At 32.6% G+C, this 13,490-nt stretch overlaps 2 protein-coding genes and 1 long non-coding RNA gene across 3 annotated transcripts; 1 reads left to right on the forward strand and 2 right to left on the reverse strand.

The window, feature by feature from the left end:
• Positions 1-1,098: 1,098 nt before the first annotated feature.
• Positions 1,099-3,428, reverse strand: LOC145125249 (uncharacterized). The gene is made up of 2 exons (XR_013715894.1): positions 2,132-3,428; positions 1,099-1,710 (listed from the first exon to the last, which is right to left on the reverse strand). It is a non-coding gene; the product is annotated as an uncharacterized LOC145125249 (long non-coding RNA).
• A 1,803-nt stretch (positions 3,429-5,231) lies between these two features.
• On the forward strand, positions 5,232-6,769 carry LOC145124070 (ferredoxin-like protein). Its single transcript, XM_079059293.1, has 2 exons — positions 5,232-5,449; positions 6,090-6,769. Exons 1-2 carry the CDS (start codon positions 5,365-5,367, stop codon positions 6,692-6,694), a joined length of 690 nt encoding a protein of 229 aa, XP_078915419.1. The 5' UTR covers positions 5,232-5,364; the 3' UTR covers positions 6,695-6,769.
• Positions 6,770-6,819: 50 nt separating this feature from the next.
• On the reverse strand, positions 6,820-11,145 carry LOC145124069 (uncharacterized). The gene is made up of 6 exons (XM_079059292.1): positions 10,861-11,145; positions 9,117-9,890; positions 7,573-7,749; positions 7,346-7,491; positions 7,168-7,278; positions 6,820-7,058 (listed from the first exon to the last, which is right to left on the reverse strand). The coding sequence occupies exons 1-6, from the start codon at positions 10,996-10,998 to the stop codon at positions 6,974-6,976; spliced, it is 1,431 nt and encodes a 476-aa protein (XP_078915418.1). The 5' UTR covers positions 10,999-11,145; the 3' UTR covers positions 6,820-6,973.
• Positions 11,146-13,490: the final 2,345 nt, after the last annotated feature.

Consider the following 13,490-nt stretch of genomic DNA (forward strand, 5'->3'; position numbering starts at 1 on the left):
AAATTACAAATTTTCTTATTTTCTAATTTTGAAATACTTGTTTTTTCAAAATCCACGATTAATCCCCGTCAAGACCGATTAATTCTTTAACCTCAGTCGACCATCGAGTTACCGTCGAACGATTTTTACAACCTTGAATTATAGTAAACAAAAAGACTTGTTCTAGCATTTGAAATAAAAACCTTCAATCATTCGATGTAAACTGAGTCAAGATCTCAATTCTTCACTTTTTCTTGAGTATGACTTAGCTAATTTTGTAATAATAGTAATAATGGTATACAATACAAATGGAAATTTTATTACTCCAATAAATTTTACTTTTACTTTTAGGAATTCATAATGGCTTCAAGAAATTTATAGTTGAAATACACAAAGTAAATGACTTGGTAACATGTTGATTTATAGGAGTCTCATTCAGAAAATTATACATTTTCACATCCATCTGCAGCAACGAAAGTCTAATAGATTAAAAGGGTGGTCAGAAAAATAATTACTTAAATGAGTATGATGAACTTTTGCATCGATCTGATAGGTGTTGTTGGTGTGCTTATAATTATTCTTATTATTAACATTTTTATGTTTTGGTTTAATTAGTTTCGCCTTGTAAAATAATAAGTCTCTAAACCAATCTGCCAAAATCACAACCACAACTTCAGCTCCATCACACCAGAACAAAGCTTATAACCAGTTAACTATAGTCAAAAACCCAAAAATCAAAACTTTATGTAAAAGAAAGCAAATATAAAAATTTGTCACAGAAAAAGATGAATCTTTCAAACCAAATAATAAAAATATCTATATTTTAGACCAAAGACAATCATCACAAGGCAATACTGTTCTAATCTTCCCGAGTGGTGTTAATCTTATCTATAAAAAAGTTTTTTGATATGGGAATTGAAATTTGGAAGAATTAAAATCTATAGAAATCACAGTTTTTCATGCGTTTAGTTGAAGAAAAAAGAAATTCAATAATAAAAATCAAATAATTTTTGAATTCAAAAATTTTACTTAAAAATTCTTAGTTTATTGTAAGTAAATATAATTGAACTTTATTGTTTATTTATTTGTTTCAGACCAATAGGCAACCAAAACGCGCAGTTGAATGGAATAAGTTCCAAATTCATAATTTGAGAAAATTATTGACAATAAAGACCATAAAGTAGCTATGGTTCATACCTTAACATCATAAGTGTTACCGGGACAAAATGTAACATATGTTTTGAACTTAAAATCATCTTTATCAACTTCATTCACATCATAATGAAAGGAAGTAGAAAGCTCCTTCAATTTACCATCCATGCCATATATACCATCAGTCTCGCACTAATACATCAATAACCCTCAATGCACAGCACACTCCGAACCTTCAAAAGCCCAATCTTTGGGAGAGATCTGTATATTGCACAATGTAGTCTCATAGTTTCTGGATAAGTAAATAAGAAAGGTCTGACTTTTTGTGGGTTAAAACGAAGTATGGAAATAAACCTTCAAAAGCTCATGCCCACTTTTATAAGTTACTTCTGTAACCTGCAAGGCCAAAATTGGAAAAGATTATAGTAACATTCAACTTAGCTCCCTGTAAGAACAATATTACCAGAAACAAATGTTACCAGAAACAAATGTAAAAGAATACATATCAACTTGCTTTCATTGATTTAATATAAAAAGTAAAAGCCCATGCCCACTTTTAAATGACCACATCTTAGCTCCCTGTAAGAACAATATTACCAGAAACAAATGTAAAAGAATACATATCTAACTTGCTTTCATTGATTTAATATAAAAAGTAAAAGAAAAGTCCATATCTATGCACAAAAGGGAAGAAGAAACAATAGTATTAGTAAAAAAAAGTTCATATCCATCTGTTATTCTACGCCTCCATGGATCCAACCCTTTTGAAAATCTTATTCCGGTAATCATTCCTACCAATCACAAATGTAATAAAAAGTGAAAATTTTAGTGTTGGATTCAAGGCATTTTAACAAACAGTTGGTAGGCATACGGAAAAACAACTCCAATTTCAATTATATTGGAGATAGAAAGATGGATAGAGACCACTGATCACCATTTCTTATAGGAGAAGTGTCATGTATACATTATCCTTCTTTCAGGAATTTGAAAATTGATTTACCTTAAACGCCAATAATAGAACGAACACATAGATCTTCATAGCCAAAAGAAAACCAACCAGATGAAGAAGAAAAACTGAAGGCTGAGGTTTGAGAGGTTAGGTATTCTGTTTTTCATTAGTGTTTTTCATTACACGGTTATGGTGAAGGTGATGTGAAGATTATTTATGGAATAAAACCGTGGCGAGGAGAAATAGGGATTTCAATTTTGAATTTCACGATGATTTAGCATCAGGACCTACTATTGGAGCATCAAATATTTTAGTTCCAAAGCTTAATCACAAAAAGCGAACAAAACCTTGGATCAATTTTGAATTTCACGATGATTTAGCATCAGGACCTACTATTGGAGCATCAAATATTGTAGTTCCAAAGCTTAATCGCAAAAAACGAACAAAACCTTGGATCAATTTTATCAGATGAATCATCTAAACCAGGGAGCTAAACCAACACCCAAAAAAAGTTCAGATCGAATTATTGCAAAAATCTTCTTAATCCAATAGTAAAAAATCAACAAAAACTCTAAAAAACTATGGGCTTTTTCTTTCTTTCGGGAATAAGGGTTTAGAACTTCCAAATAAATTTCCAAATCTTAAAATAGATCGAGTAGTTTGGAATTAGTTTAAAGAAGGAAGAGGATGAGAATCAAAATAAGCAAACGATCGAGTACAGAGCAGGTTTCATTTGTAATTGGCGTATTGATGGCTCGAATCTCCATATAAAACTGAATCATCTGATGAAGCTTCTACTCGTTTCTTCACCAAAAAAGACAATCCTTGCTTTCCGCTTGATCGATTGGATAAAAAGAAGACAAGAATTGATATAAGGAAGCGAAATAGAAGAAAAAAGTTGAAAACGACAACATCACAAACGCAAAAAATAAGTAAAATTGGAGAAATTCAAACTTAATGCTCTCCCTTCGGTTTGAACCAGGTAGTTTTCAAAGGATCTTCGTCTGATAGAGTATTGAGAAGAGACAGAGGGAGAGGGAGAGGTGATATGATTCCAGGAGGATTCATTCAAAATCGCCCTAATGGCACCATCTTGTTCACTCTTGTTTTTGTTCTTCCTCGGGCTAGGGTTTTAGAGAAAGAAATAAAAGATGAGGATTGAAATGGCTTGTGTATGCAATTTAAAGGGAAATCCATACATTTATCCCGGATTTTATGCGATTGTGGTTTTTAAAAAGGATTAGATTCTGAAAATGCTATGAGCGGAGTACAGGTGGTTTGATTTGATTTCGAGGGGGAGAGCGAAATTAGAGGGATAGAGTCGTGATCGAGGGATGACCATGAATAGATAGAGTTTAGGGGTTTGAGCAGGAAAACAAAAGTTGGCTTATTAATAGGACGACACGTGTAAAATATAGAGCGTAGAAAACTGTCATGTGGCGGTTGAAAGAGGTTTTTATTAGAGTTATATATATATATATATATATATATATATATATATATATATATAATGTCATCAATGCGGCAGCCGAGCGGGTTGGGGATTGGTATACCCGGCCCATCCCCGATTTTAGCATAATGGGGATCCCCGACCCCATCCCCGGTACCCGTTTTTGCGGAGAATACCCGTCCCCAATTGGGGCGGATCAACCGGGTCGGGTGAAATTTTCATGCATATTTACATGAACTATGTGGATTATAGAGATATAAGGCCGTGTAAATAACTGAACTTGTTTTGTATCCATGATATCCATTCCTTAGACTTAATATTTTTCCACAAAACAACACGAGTGTCTTCAACGATGTTGTAAATGGGGATAATCTAAAGTTTTGAAGTCACTTTTTTGCAAGTTTGAATGAATTTTTTCGAAAACTTTAGATCTAAAGATGACAAAGAGAGCTTGGATGAAGAATATGGACGCGATTTGTGAGTAGTAAATAAGGCCACTAAATCATAAATGATACGTTAAATCATAAATGATACGTTTAAGGTTCTTCACATGAATGGTGAGTAACTTTTTTTTGGACCAATTAGGTCATAAATGCAAACTGTAATTGTCTTTTACGCCTTGTTCCCGTGTTTTTTTGTAAATTCATTGAAGGAAAGGGAAGGAAAATTTTGACGGAAAGAAAGGGAGGTGAAGGAAAATATTCATTATTCCGTGTTCCCGAGTTCGAAGGAAATGAAAAGAAATGAAAGGAAAATTTTAAGTTTTTGTGTTCCCGAGATAGAAGGAAAAAGAAAATAAAACTAAAAATTTTCCTTCCCCTCACTTTCTTTCCAAATCCGTCCAATTTGGGAGAAAAATTTGAAAGGAAAATATGACTCCAAAATCCTTCCCCTCCCCTCACTTTCCTTTCATTAATGAAACTCGGGAACACGATTTTCCTTCGACACCCCTCACTTTCCCTCCGTATCCTCCCATTTCTCTCCTTAAGTGGAACTCGGGAACTAGACGTTAGTTTACATTTTCTATGTATGAAATATGAATAGTTTTTTTTACCAAAAGGAAACGCACACACACACAAAAACCAATTGTATTTTTAGTTCGAGAGATAAAATTATGCATTACCAACATATTAACCATATTTCTATTTAAATCAGTGTTTTCTTTGTATATATAGAAGGTTCACCACTAAAAAGGTAAAATGATAAGAAGTGGTTCTACTGAGAAGTTACTTTTTTAGCAGTTATCATTAAACTAATCATCTATTTTGTAACATGTTTTCTCTTTAGAAAATTTATTTTCACAGATAATTATAATATAATTTCATAAAAAACACGGTTGATAGAAAAAAAAAAATTGCAGTGAAGATCATCCGTAAGAACTTCGACAAAAAAAAAATATATTAATTAATTTAATTTACAAAATTTATATTTTTTATAAAAACATATTTAAACATATTTATTCTATGAGTGAGCCTACTCATTTTGATAATTTTAATGATTAATCTTATAAAGTATCTTACTTGAAACATTTAATAACCTATTTACGATTTAAACATGTAACATAAGATTAGATCATTAGCTCCACTTGACAAAATTGTCAAAATCCCCCGCATGTACAACGGCTATCTGGACCCACATCTTCCACTTTTTTGTCCCCAAAACCCTCAAGTAACCTCAATCATGTCGCTCTTTTTCTTTAAACCCCATTTTGCATTGGATAAACGGTGTAAAGGCCTCCTTTTCCTTGACCTCATCTGCCTCTTTTTTCTACTTCCTTGTATGGGGTTCCATTTAGCCTGAGTAGGGCTTTTATTACTGGGTGGAAATTTTGAAGATGGTGAAGAGAATTTATTGTTTTGAATGGATAATTGCTCTAGGGTTTCTTCTACTTGTTGCCGTTGTTTCCTCCAAGAATCATGGTAAATTTCTCTTGATTTCTTCTCACATTTGCTTTTATTATTGTGGGTTTTTTATACGTTTGTTTCCTAGTAAAAATTTGTAAAAAAAATATGTTTTTTGGGGAACTTAGGTTTAGATTTATTGGTTGTGGTTCGGTCAAAAGAAATGCTTATAATCTGTTTCCAAAAATCGGTTTATGGTTTTCTTTTTCTGTTTAAGATCTAGAAAATTAGATTTGGAGAAGTTTGCAATAAGTTGTTGCATATGGAAGTACTTCCATTCATTTGTTTATCAAAGCTTCTTACTTTCATTTGTTCCTACTACAACATTAAACATTGTACCTTAAAAAATCTACCCAATTATAGTAATTTAATCCAAATTTTTTTAAAAAAAATGTGCAATGATGTAATTGGTTAAAGGATAGTAAAATGCTATCATCTGGTAGATTTTTGAAATTAATATATCCTAATAAAAGAAATTAGAAGTAAAATACTGTAATAAGTTATAAGAGAAATAAAGTAAGATGCTAAGGTAAACAAACAAACTCCTGCAAAACAAACCATCAATCCATCCGACACTCCTTGAAAACCAAATATTCCAATAATAAGTCAACATTTTATAAATTTTAATCAATTTATATAACAATTCTTGATATTACAGGAAATCAAGCAAACGATCTTGTTGACTTGATTAACAAAAACCGAACATCAAAAAGACTTCCCCAACTAAACAACAGCCCGGGTCTCGGCTGCATGGCCATGCAATACATAAAGGAATGTCGATTCAACTGCAGTCAAGTCAACACAGTCAACTGTAAACCTTCCGAAGACGATTTCACAGAAATATTCGCTCCAAATTGTGGGGTCGAGCTTCCGACATTTGGCACCATCTCAGGACTCATCGTGGGGTGTCACCAGAAACATCTAGACCCCCCGGAAGCCTTCCAGAATGTTCTTGTACACGATAATGGAACACTGTCGATTTTAAGAAATAGAACACATAGGGAAGTTGGAGTCGGGATTATCCGTGCAAAAAGACATAAAGGCCCCTACTTATGGTGTGCTTTGTTTGGAAGCAACGAGAGAAATTCGACATTTGTCCTTGAAGATCTTGGCAAAGGGATTGAACAGAAGGAAGGGTGTTATAGTGGGAGCGGGAGTTCTTGTAGCTCGGGAGGGAGAAATGGTAGTTTTGTTTTTCGGATGAATGGTGTTTGGTTGTTGATTTTTTGTATTTTTGTATTAAGTAGTACTGGGTTCTTTTGAAAATGCCAAGTCTTGGAGAATTTTCTCTTCGTGATGTTTGTCAGTTGATGATCAATGAAAAATTCTTTTGATTCATATTGTTTGTTGTTTATTACTTTGCGAATAATCTTGTAACTTATAACTACTGAAAACAGAAAGTTAATGTTTAATGAAGGAGCTAGATCACAAAGTAAAGACATTCGGTTACAACAAGAGGTATCTATCTATAAATATTTACATACTATGTTTTTGTGTGTGTTGACATTTATATTTTATATATAAATACAATTTGCTGCATGATCAAGCTGCGAGTTCTGAGTTTGACACCTGACCCTCAGCAGCTGCAGGTGTGTCACAAACATTGCACCTACATACCGGACACACACTGAAAAAATAATAATAAATTAAGTCAGGTTCTGACTTATATCTGTTAAGTCGTTTTTTCTGTATTAAGTAAAAAAGAAACATAATATATTCATGGTAAAGAGAAATACCCGTTAACTTCTTTAAGCCATTTATCGACACACGGGGCATGATATTCATGACGACACGGAAGAACCCTTATTTCATCTCCTTCCTCATAATCAACCAAGCAAATGTAGCATCTGTCCAACATAGTTTTCATTATCAGTAACAGTAATAGTAATAGAAATAATAGAGTAAAGGACTTACTGTTGAACATAATTTGGGCCGGTTTCCGATGCATCAATCTTTTTGTGACTTTTAAGGAGTAACGAATCTACAACAGACTCAGGTGCAGGTAGAGAGAGCATTGGCATTGAAAGTGATAGCGGTTGTCGGTGGATTTCATCCAATACCTAATAAAAAAAGAAAACAAAAATTTTGGCAACTCAAATTTCAAAATATAATTACTAATAGTAAATAAATTGTTTAAATACCTCAGATAAAGCTTGAGCAAGCAAAACAACGCGTGATATACTTCCAAATGAACCGGTTTCTTCACCCAAGAAAGATGAACTGCCACATGAGCATGTCCCATCACGGTGTAGCCCAGATGCACAAAATCTGGTTCGGTTTTCTCTCTCATCAACACCACCAAACCCTCTTTCTGACATCTACAAAATATATATAATCATAAGTTTGCCATTTTATGATTTGTGGTGTTGGATGAATATTTGGGTTTAGATGAGAGAAACTTGCCTTTTGTTATGGAAATCAGAAATCAATGTACTTTGAAATGTTTAATTACAAATTTGTGTTGATTCCCTTTTGTGGTTGTTGGAAAAAGGTGGAGAGAGAGGTGAGAAGTGGTGTTTGGGTTTTCATGATTTTGACTAGTTACCAAATTTTGACATTTTACCCTAAATTGACTATTCTACTTTTGGAGTAATGAAAAAAAAATTTGAAGAGATTTTGTTCTTCAAGAGCAAACTACATGAATTATGAAGTATTGGACAAGCAAAGCAATCTAAAATGGATGAATCTTGTGCACTAATAGATAAATAAGTAAATCGAAAGTAAAACCTAACCTAAAAAGTAAATGTTGCATTAATCTAGGATAACCTAAAGAGGTAAATGCAGGAGATAGCATTGTAATTCTGCTGAATTGTCTAATATAGCATCCTTCTTCCATTTTTCCTTTTACAGCCATTACAAAACATTCCTAATTATAGCAATGCCATTCTAATATAATTTTAATTTTGATATATATATATATATATATATATATATATATATATATATATATATATATATACTATAATTGGATAGATTTTTCAAAATATAATATCCTAATAAGAACTTTTTTTTTTGAAATACAATGCCATAACTTGGTAGATTTATAACAATAATAATAATAAAAATAAAAATAGATATTACAATGCTAATGAATGCAATGATATGCAAATAAATGAAAGTATGTTGTTATTTCTTGAAACAGTCAACTTGGCTAATATGTTAGTCTTGAAACGTAAGTTAAATATTTCAATTGTCTTTCAACAATGAAAAGTAATAGATGAATCTTGTGCACTAATAGATAAATAAGTGAATTTGGACTCCTTACCCAAAAGGTAAATGTTGCATTTATTTTAGGATAACATAAAGGGGTAAATGCAAGAAATAGCAATGTACTTCCATTGATATGTTAATTATAGCATCCCATTCTCATATTTTTTTTCTATTACAGCAATGTACTTTGAAAGTTCTACCCAACTACAACAATGTCGTTAAGATACAAAACAATTTTCCCTGCTATAATTGGAAAAATATTTTAAAGTAAAATGTCCTAATAAGATAAAAAAAATCGAAGTATAATGCTATTACAGGGTAGAATTTTCGTAGTACAATGTCTCAATAAGAAAAAAAAATCAAAAGCACAATGCTAGAAAAAGATTATAATCATATGATATAATACACAAATAAATGAAGGCACGTTGCTATTTCTTGTAAAAAAAAAAAAAAAAAAGTAAAGAAGTGCATTTACCTGAGATCTAAAACGCCTGCGCTCTTCATTTCTACCATGACTTGTTAAATAACCATTTTCACGACCACTAATATCAAGAAGCCATCGATCATCATCGAGTCCAGCTGTGAAAAATATTGCTGGAAAACCACTGTCCCTTCTAGAACCACGTCTCGCTGACGTGTCACCAAATAGCCTTCCACTGTTCCTTCTTCCTTCTCGGCTACTAATTTCAGAAACACCACTGGAAAGAACATTTCCGGTGTCCATAAGAAGTATACGACCACTTATCACATCTGGTTCCACAACAGACGGTAAAACTCCGGAACCGGAATCCGTAATTCCACTCCCAAATATCCGAAGACTCAGAAAAGAATCTGACAGAACCAACAGCGCCCGAGTATTGGAATCGGAATTCCTAACTATATCGTTCTGATTCCGGCCGGAATCAGAATCAAGATTTTCTTCGGTGGAGACGGTGATCGGATTAACATTCATGGGTGCACCTTCGTCGATAGGTAAAGCTGATTCCGATTCCGACCCATGATTTCCTGAAACTGGTTCTTGACTTGGTTGACCAGCATAAGATGTACTTGCTTTATCCTCGCTGCTATTTATGGGACTTATAGCAATGTTCTTTGCACTGCTATTGCAACTTTCGGGTTCTGATTCCGAAGTTTTGGAACTTGTGCACACGGGTTCGGAATCAAAGAATGAAGAGGAGACACCTGCAGAGGTTATAGATTCGATGCTAGCAGGAGGAAGGTTTTCTATAGAGCTTGTTGGTGATTCCAACTGCAAGTGGTGGAATGGAATACAATGTCAAAAGTAATCAAACATTCAGACAGAAGATTAGTCAAACTATTCCATTAATGTATACAAAAGATTAGTCAAAGTATTCCATCAAGTGTGTGTTTGTTACATGGGACATGACTGGACTGTATTGGGCTATTTTCCATAATGAGAGGATGAAAAGGGCATTCAAAGAATTGCAATTTTTGTCCAAATAACATTAGTTTCAGACTTTCAGTCCCAGTCCAATACATGTTTTGTCCTGTGTAACAAACGGGGCCCAAGGGATCTTACCACAACTGCTTTTGGCAAAAAGAAGTTAGAAGCATACCCTTATGCTGCTGAAGTGGGTGATAATGAAATGACACATTTGGCGTTTAACTGACACCTCAAATTAAAGATGTGGTAGCAGAATATGAAGACAGAAGATATATCAGCATGTGAAATGATGCTGGCAACCTTATTTTGACTCGGGTGGCAATCTAACAGAACAATCACACAACACAAGACAAGAAGAGATTAAAACTAAAACTAAGAATAATTATTTTCATTGTTGCTAGTCTGATCATTATAATTCAGGTCCTATATCTTTTAATACTAGTTCACTGCTTGCATGCTTCTGATTAGTTTGACCTCAACACTCACATAATCATTATCACTTTTACCAAATCTGCTGTTGTTGAGAATCATAATTGGCCGAAAGCACCGCTTAGAACCAGTGATGGAGACAATTGATTATCGAGAAAAGTATCGCAATCAAAATAATATAAACCCCAAAACGAGGCTGAAAGACGATCAAAACGACCATCAATTGAACACACAACATCAAATTATAAACGATCATCCAAGGATTTGATAAACCATATACCACAGAATTATTAGGGTTCTGGATGAGTAACAGTGAACATGACGACGACGATGATCAATTACAGAAAAGAGTATAAAAAGTCTGGTTGTTATATAAATAACATACCTCTAAGGCAGACGAAGGAGAATTGGAGTTGCGTGTGTGACCACATAGTAGAATAGAAGAGAGCTTCCGCTTTGTTCGATTCAATCTCGAGGGGTTTGAAGAGCGATCCGACCCTAATCGACTACTGCCGGAACCCATTCCAGGTGTAAATTGAAAACAGAGATTTGAATTGGAGTCTGGGGACGAAGATGGTGATGATAATGGAGCAAGTGAAAAAGAGATTACGACGAGGACAAAAAGTCGTCTGGTGGAAAATGAAGACAAGAGATGAGTTTCGTATGATGGTGGTAACAAGAATATTTTGGTGCCTTTCACTTCCACCCAATGTTTTAAAAACCGGTTTTTTTAGTCGAACTAGTATGGTGAACGGTTTCGGTTCAATCGGTTTGACCGCCGGGTCAACCGGTTTCTATAGTTTTAATGTTTTTTCCTACGCATACATACATATATAAATCATAAATTTGATGTTTACAAATTCAAATATTAAAAATACACATAAAAATAAGTTGTAGATGAATCCAAATACATTAAAATAACACATAGTCATATGTTTTAGTGTTTTACATTAATCTATATACCTCAAAAATAAAATAAAGTATAATACCTTAACAAAATATAGTTTTAAATGAATACAAACACATTAAAAAAAATTATAACATTACCATATGTTTTTATTTAGAGAGAACTAAATAGATATGAAAAAAAATCACCAAAGTTTATTATGTAAATGATTCTTTTTTATGTATTTTTATTCGGTTTAACCGGTTCAACCGGTTTATTTTGACCGGTTCAACCGGTTTTTTCTAAAAACCGGCCGGTTCAAACCGGTTTTTAAAACATTGTTTCCACCCATGTGGTTGTGAAATGTAACATTACAGTAAAAAACAAAGAGAATAAAATTCGGAGCAAATTTGCTTTTTCACTTTTCGTATGCAGAGGGTAAAGTTTGAGCGTATTTATGGATAGTAGCTCGTAGTTGTTATGATAGTGTTTTGTTTATGTAAGATAGTTTTAAATTTGGAATGATTTGTTTAAACTAAATGTTAAAAGTTTATAGTGTTAAACAATATTTTTATTCAAAACGGAACGTTTTGTCAAAACAAAAAAATAAAAACTCTCAAACGCTTCGTATCAAACACTCACTTTTATCTTTTGCCATGAATGTCCATGAGGCTAGAGGGTGTGGGTATGGTAGCACCCATGGTTTGACACATCATATGAGGGGAACACCGTCCTCTTCTTGTGGTTTCGAATGCAGTTTGGCTACACTCGACTAAATCTTGTCGTACAAATCTTGTCATACACACTCTCTCTTGATTCCTCTTTCTCTCTTTCCCTTTATCCTTTTCTCATTTTTCTTCAACTCATCCACACCTAGTGTGTAGCAATGAACCACATTTTTATGGTAAAAATACCATTGCATAGATGTGATGTCTATATGGCAGAGAAGAGAGTGTGATAAGGATGACACCACACTCACTAACCTGATTCGTAACTATTTAGGTTAAGTGGCTCAGAGCACAATATTTCGTCTTTTTGGTACGTTGATTTCAACAAACTAATTCGACAATGGCTTGTAGAAGAAAGAGTGTATCAAATTCAAAAAACTACACGTTTTTTAAACTATAGAATAAAAAATGTACCACTTTTCAACCAAAATAAATATGATTTAAGATAAATAATTATTTTTTATTATACATATTTGAATATTTTTATTTATTAACTTTTAAAAATTAATGTAAAACTTTTTAACTACTTAGACAATATTTCTTATTTACTTTTTATATTAAACAAATAATATATTATAAATTTAAAATATACATATATTTAATTAGTAATCATCAACTACAACCGCTATACTTATTATACTTTTTCAACCTCAACTTTTAATAAACAAAATACGTTTCTTGTATCATACGGTTCAAAATAATGAAAATGTTTTATATCAATATTTTGATTTAGTGTATAAATTTTGTTATTTCACATGTTAATAACAAATGACTTAGATATTATTGACAAAATATATTTATTATTACTTTAGCTATATAAATTTATTGTTGCACAAAGTATTAAGATTTACATAATTATTATATAAAGAATAAATAATATTATACGATAAATATTCTAAGTCAACACAACATTTTTAACACACTAAAATTATTTTATAAAATAAAGATAAAATTGGAAGAATGGTCCATGTGGTATGTCAAAACTTGTATGTTTAGGCCAAAAAAGTTTGGACTAACACCAGCTGTCCAAAAGTTTCATTTTGTTGCGAGTTTTGTTCAATTTGGTTTGAATTTTTTTTATAAAGACGATTTTGCACTTATTATTTAATTTTTCATATTTGTTTTATTACCGGCAATAAAAAGACAATTAAAAATAAAACAAAAATAAATACCCTCTCTCTCTCTCAAACTATATGAAGAACGAGAACTCAATAACTCGGATCACACTTTTTTTTCTCTTTTTAGTAACAAGAACTTAATATTCAAAACTCAAGAAACCTTCAGGCCATTTTCAAGACCTATAAATGTATCCGATGTGTATTTATGTGATGTTAAAAATTGATTTGTGTTCATCCCCAAACCCGGGATTTGAAAATTGATCCCCATAAATGGGTTTGTTGT

The sequence above is a fragment of the Lactuca virosa genome, chromosome 7 (genome assembly GCF_052849685.1).
Source record: "Lactuca virosa cultivar CGN04683 chromosome 7, Lactuca_virosa_CGN04683_v6, whole genome shotgun sequence".
Classification (NCBI taxonomy): domain Eukaryota; kingdom Viridiplantae; phylum Streptophyta; class Magnoliopsida; order Asterales; family Asteraceae; genus Lactuca; species Lactuca virosa.

Bases quoted from the DNA above. Each gene is read 5' to 3' on its own strand.
- LOC145124070 (XM_079059293.1), top strand. From the start codon at position 5,365: ATGGTGAAGAGAATTTATTGTTTTGAATGGATAATTGCTCTAGGGTTT. The intron at 5,450-6,089 runs GTAAATTTCTCT...TTGATATTACAG, and splicing joins TGTTTCCTCCAAGAATCATG to GAAATCAAGCAAACGATCTT.
- LOC145124069 (XM_079059292.1), bottom strand. From the start codon at position 10,998: ATGGGTTCCGGCAGTAGTCGATTAGGGTCGGATCGCTCTTCAAACCCC. The intron at 9,891-10,860 runs GTATGTTATTTA...CACCACTTGCAG, and splicing joins CTCCTTCGTCTGCCTTAGAG to TTGGAATCACCAACAAGCTC. The intron at 7,750-9,116 runs GTAAATGCACTT...TATATTTTGTAG, and splicing joins GCAGGCGTTTTAGATCTCAG to ATGTCAGAAAGAGGGTTTGG.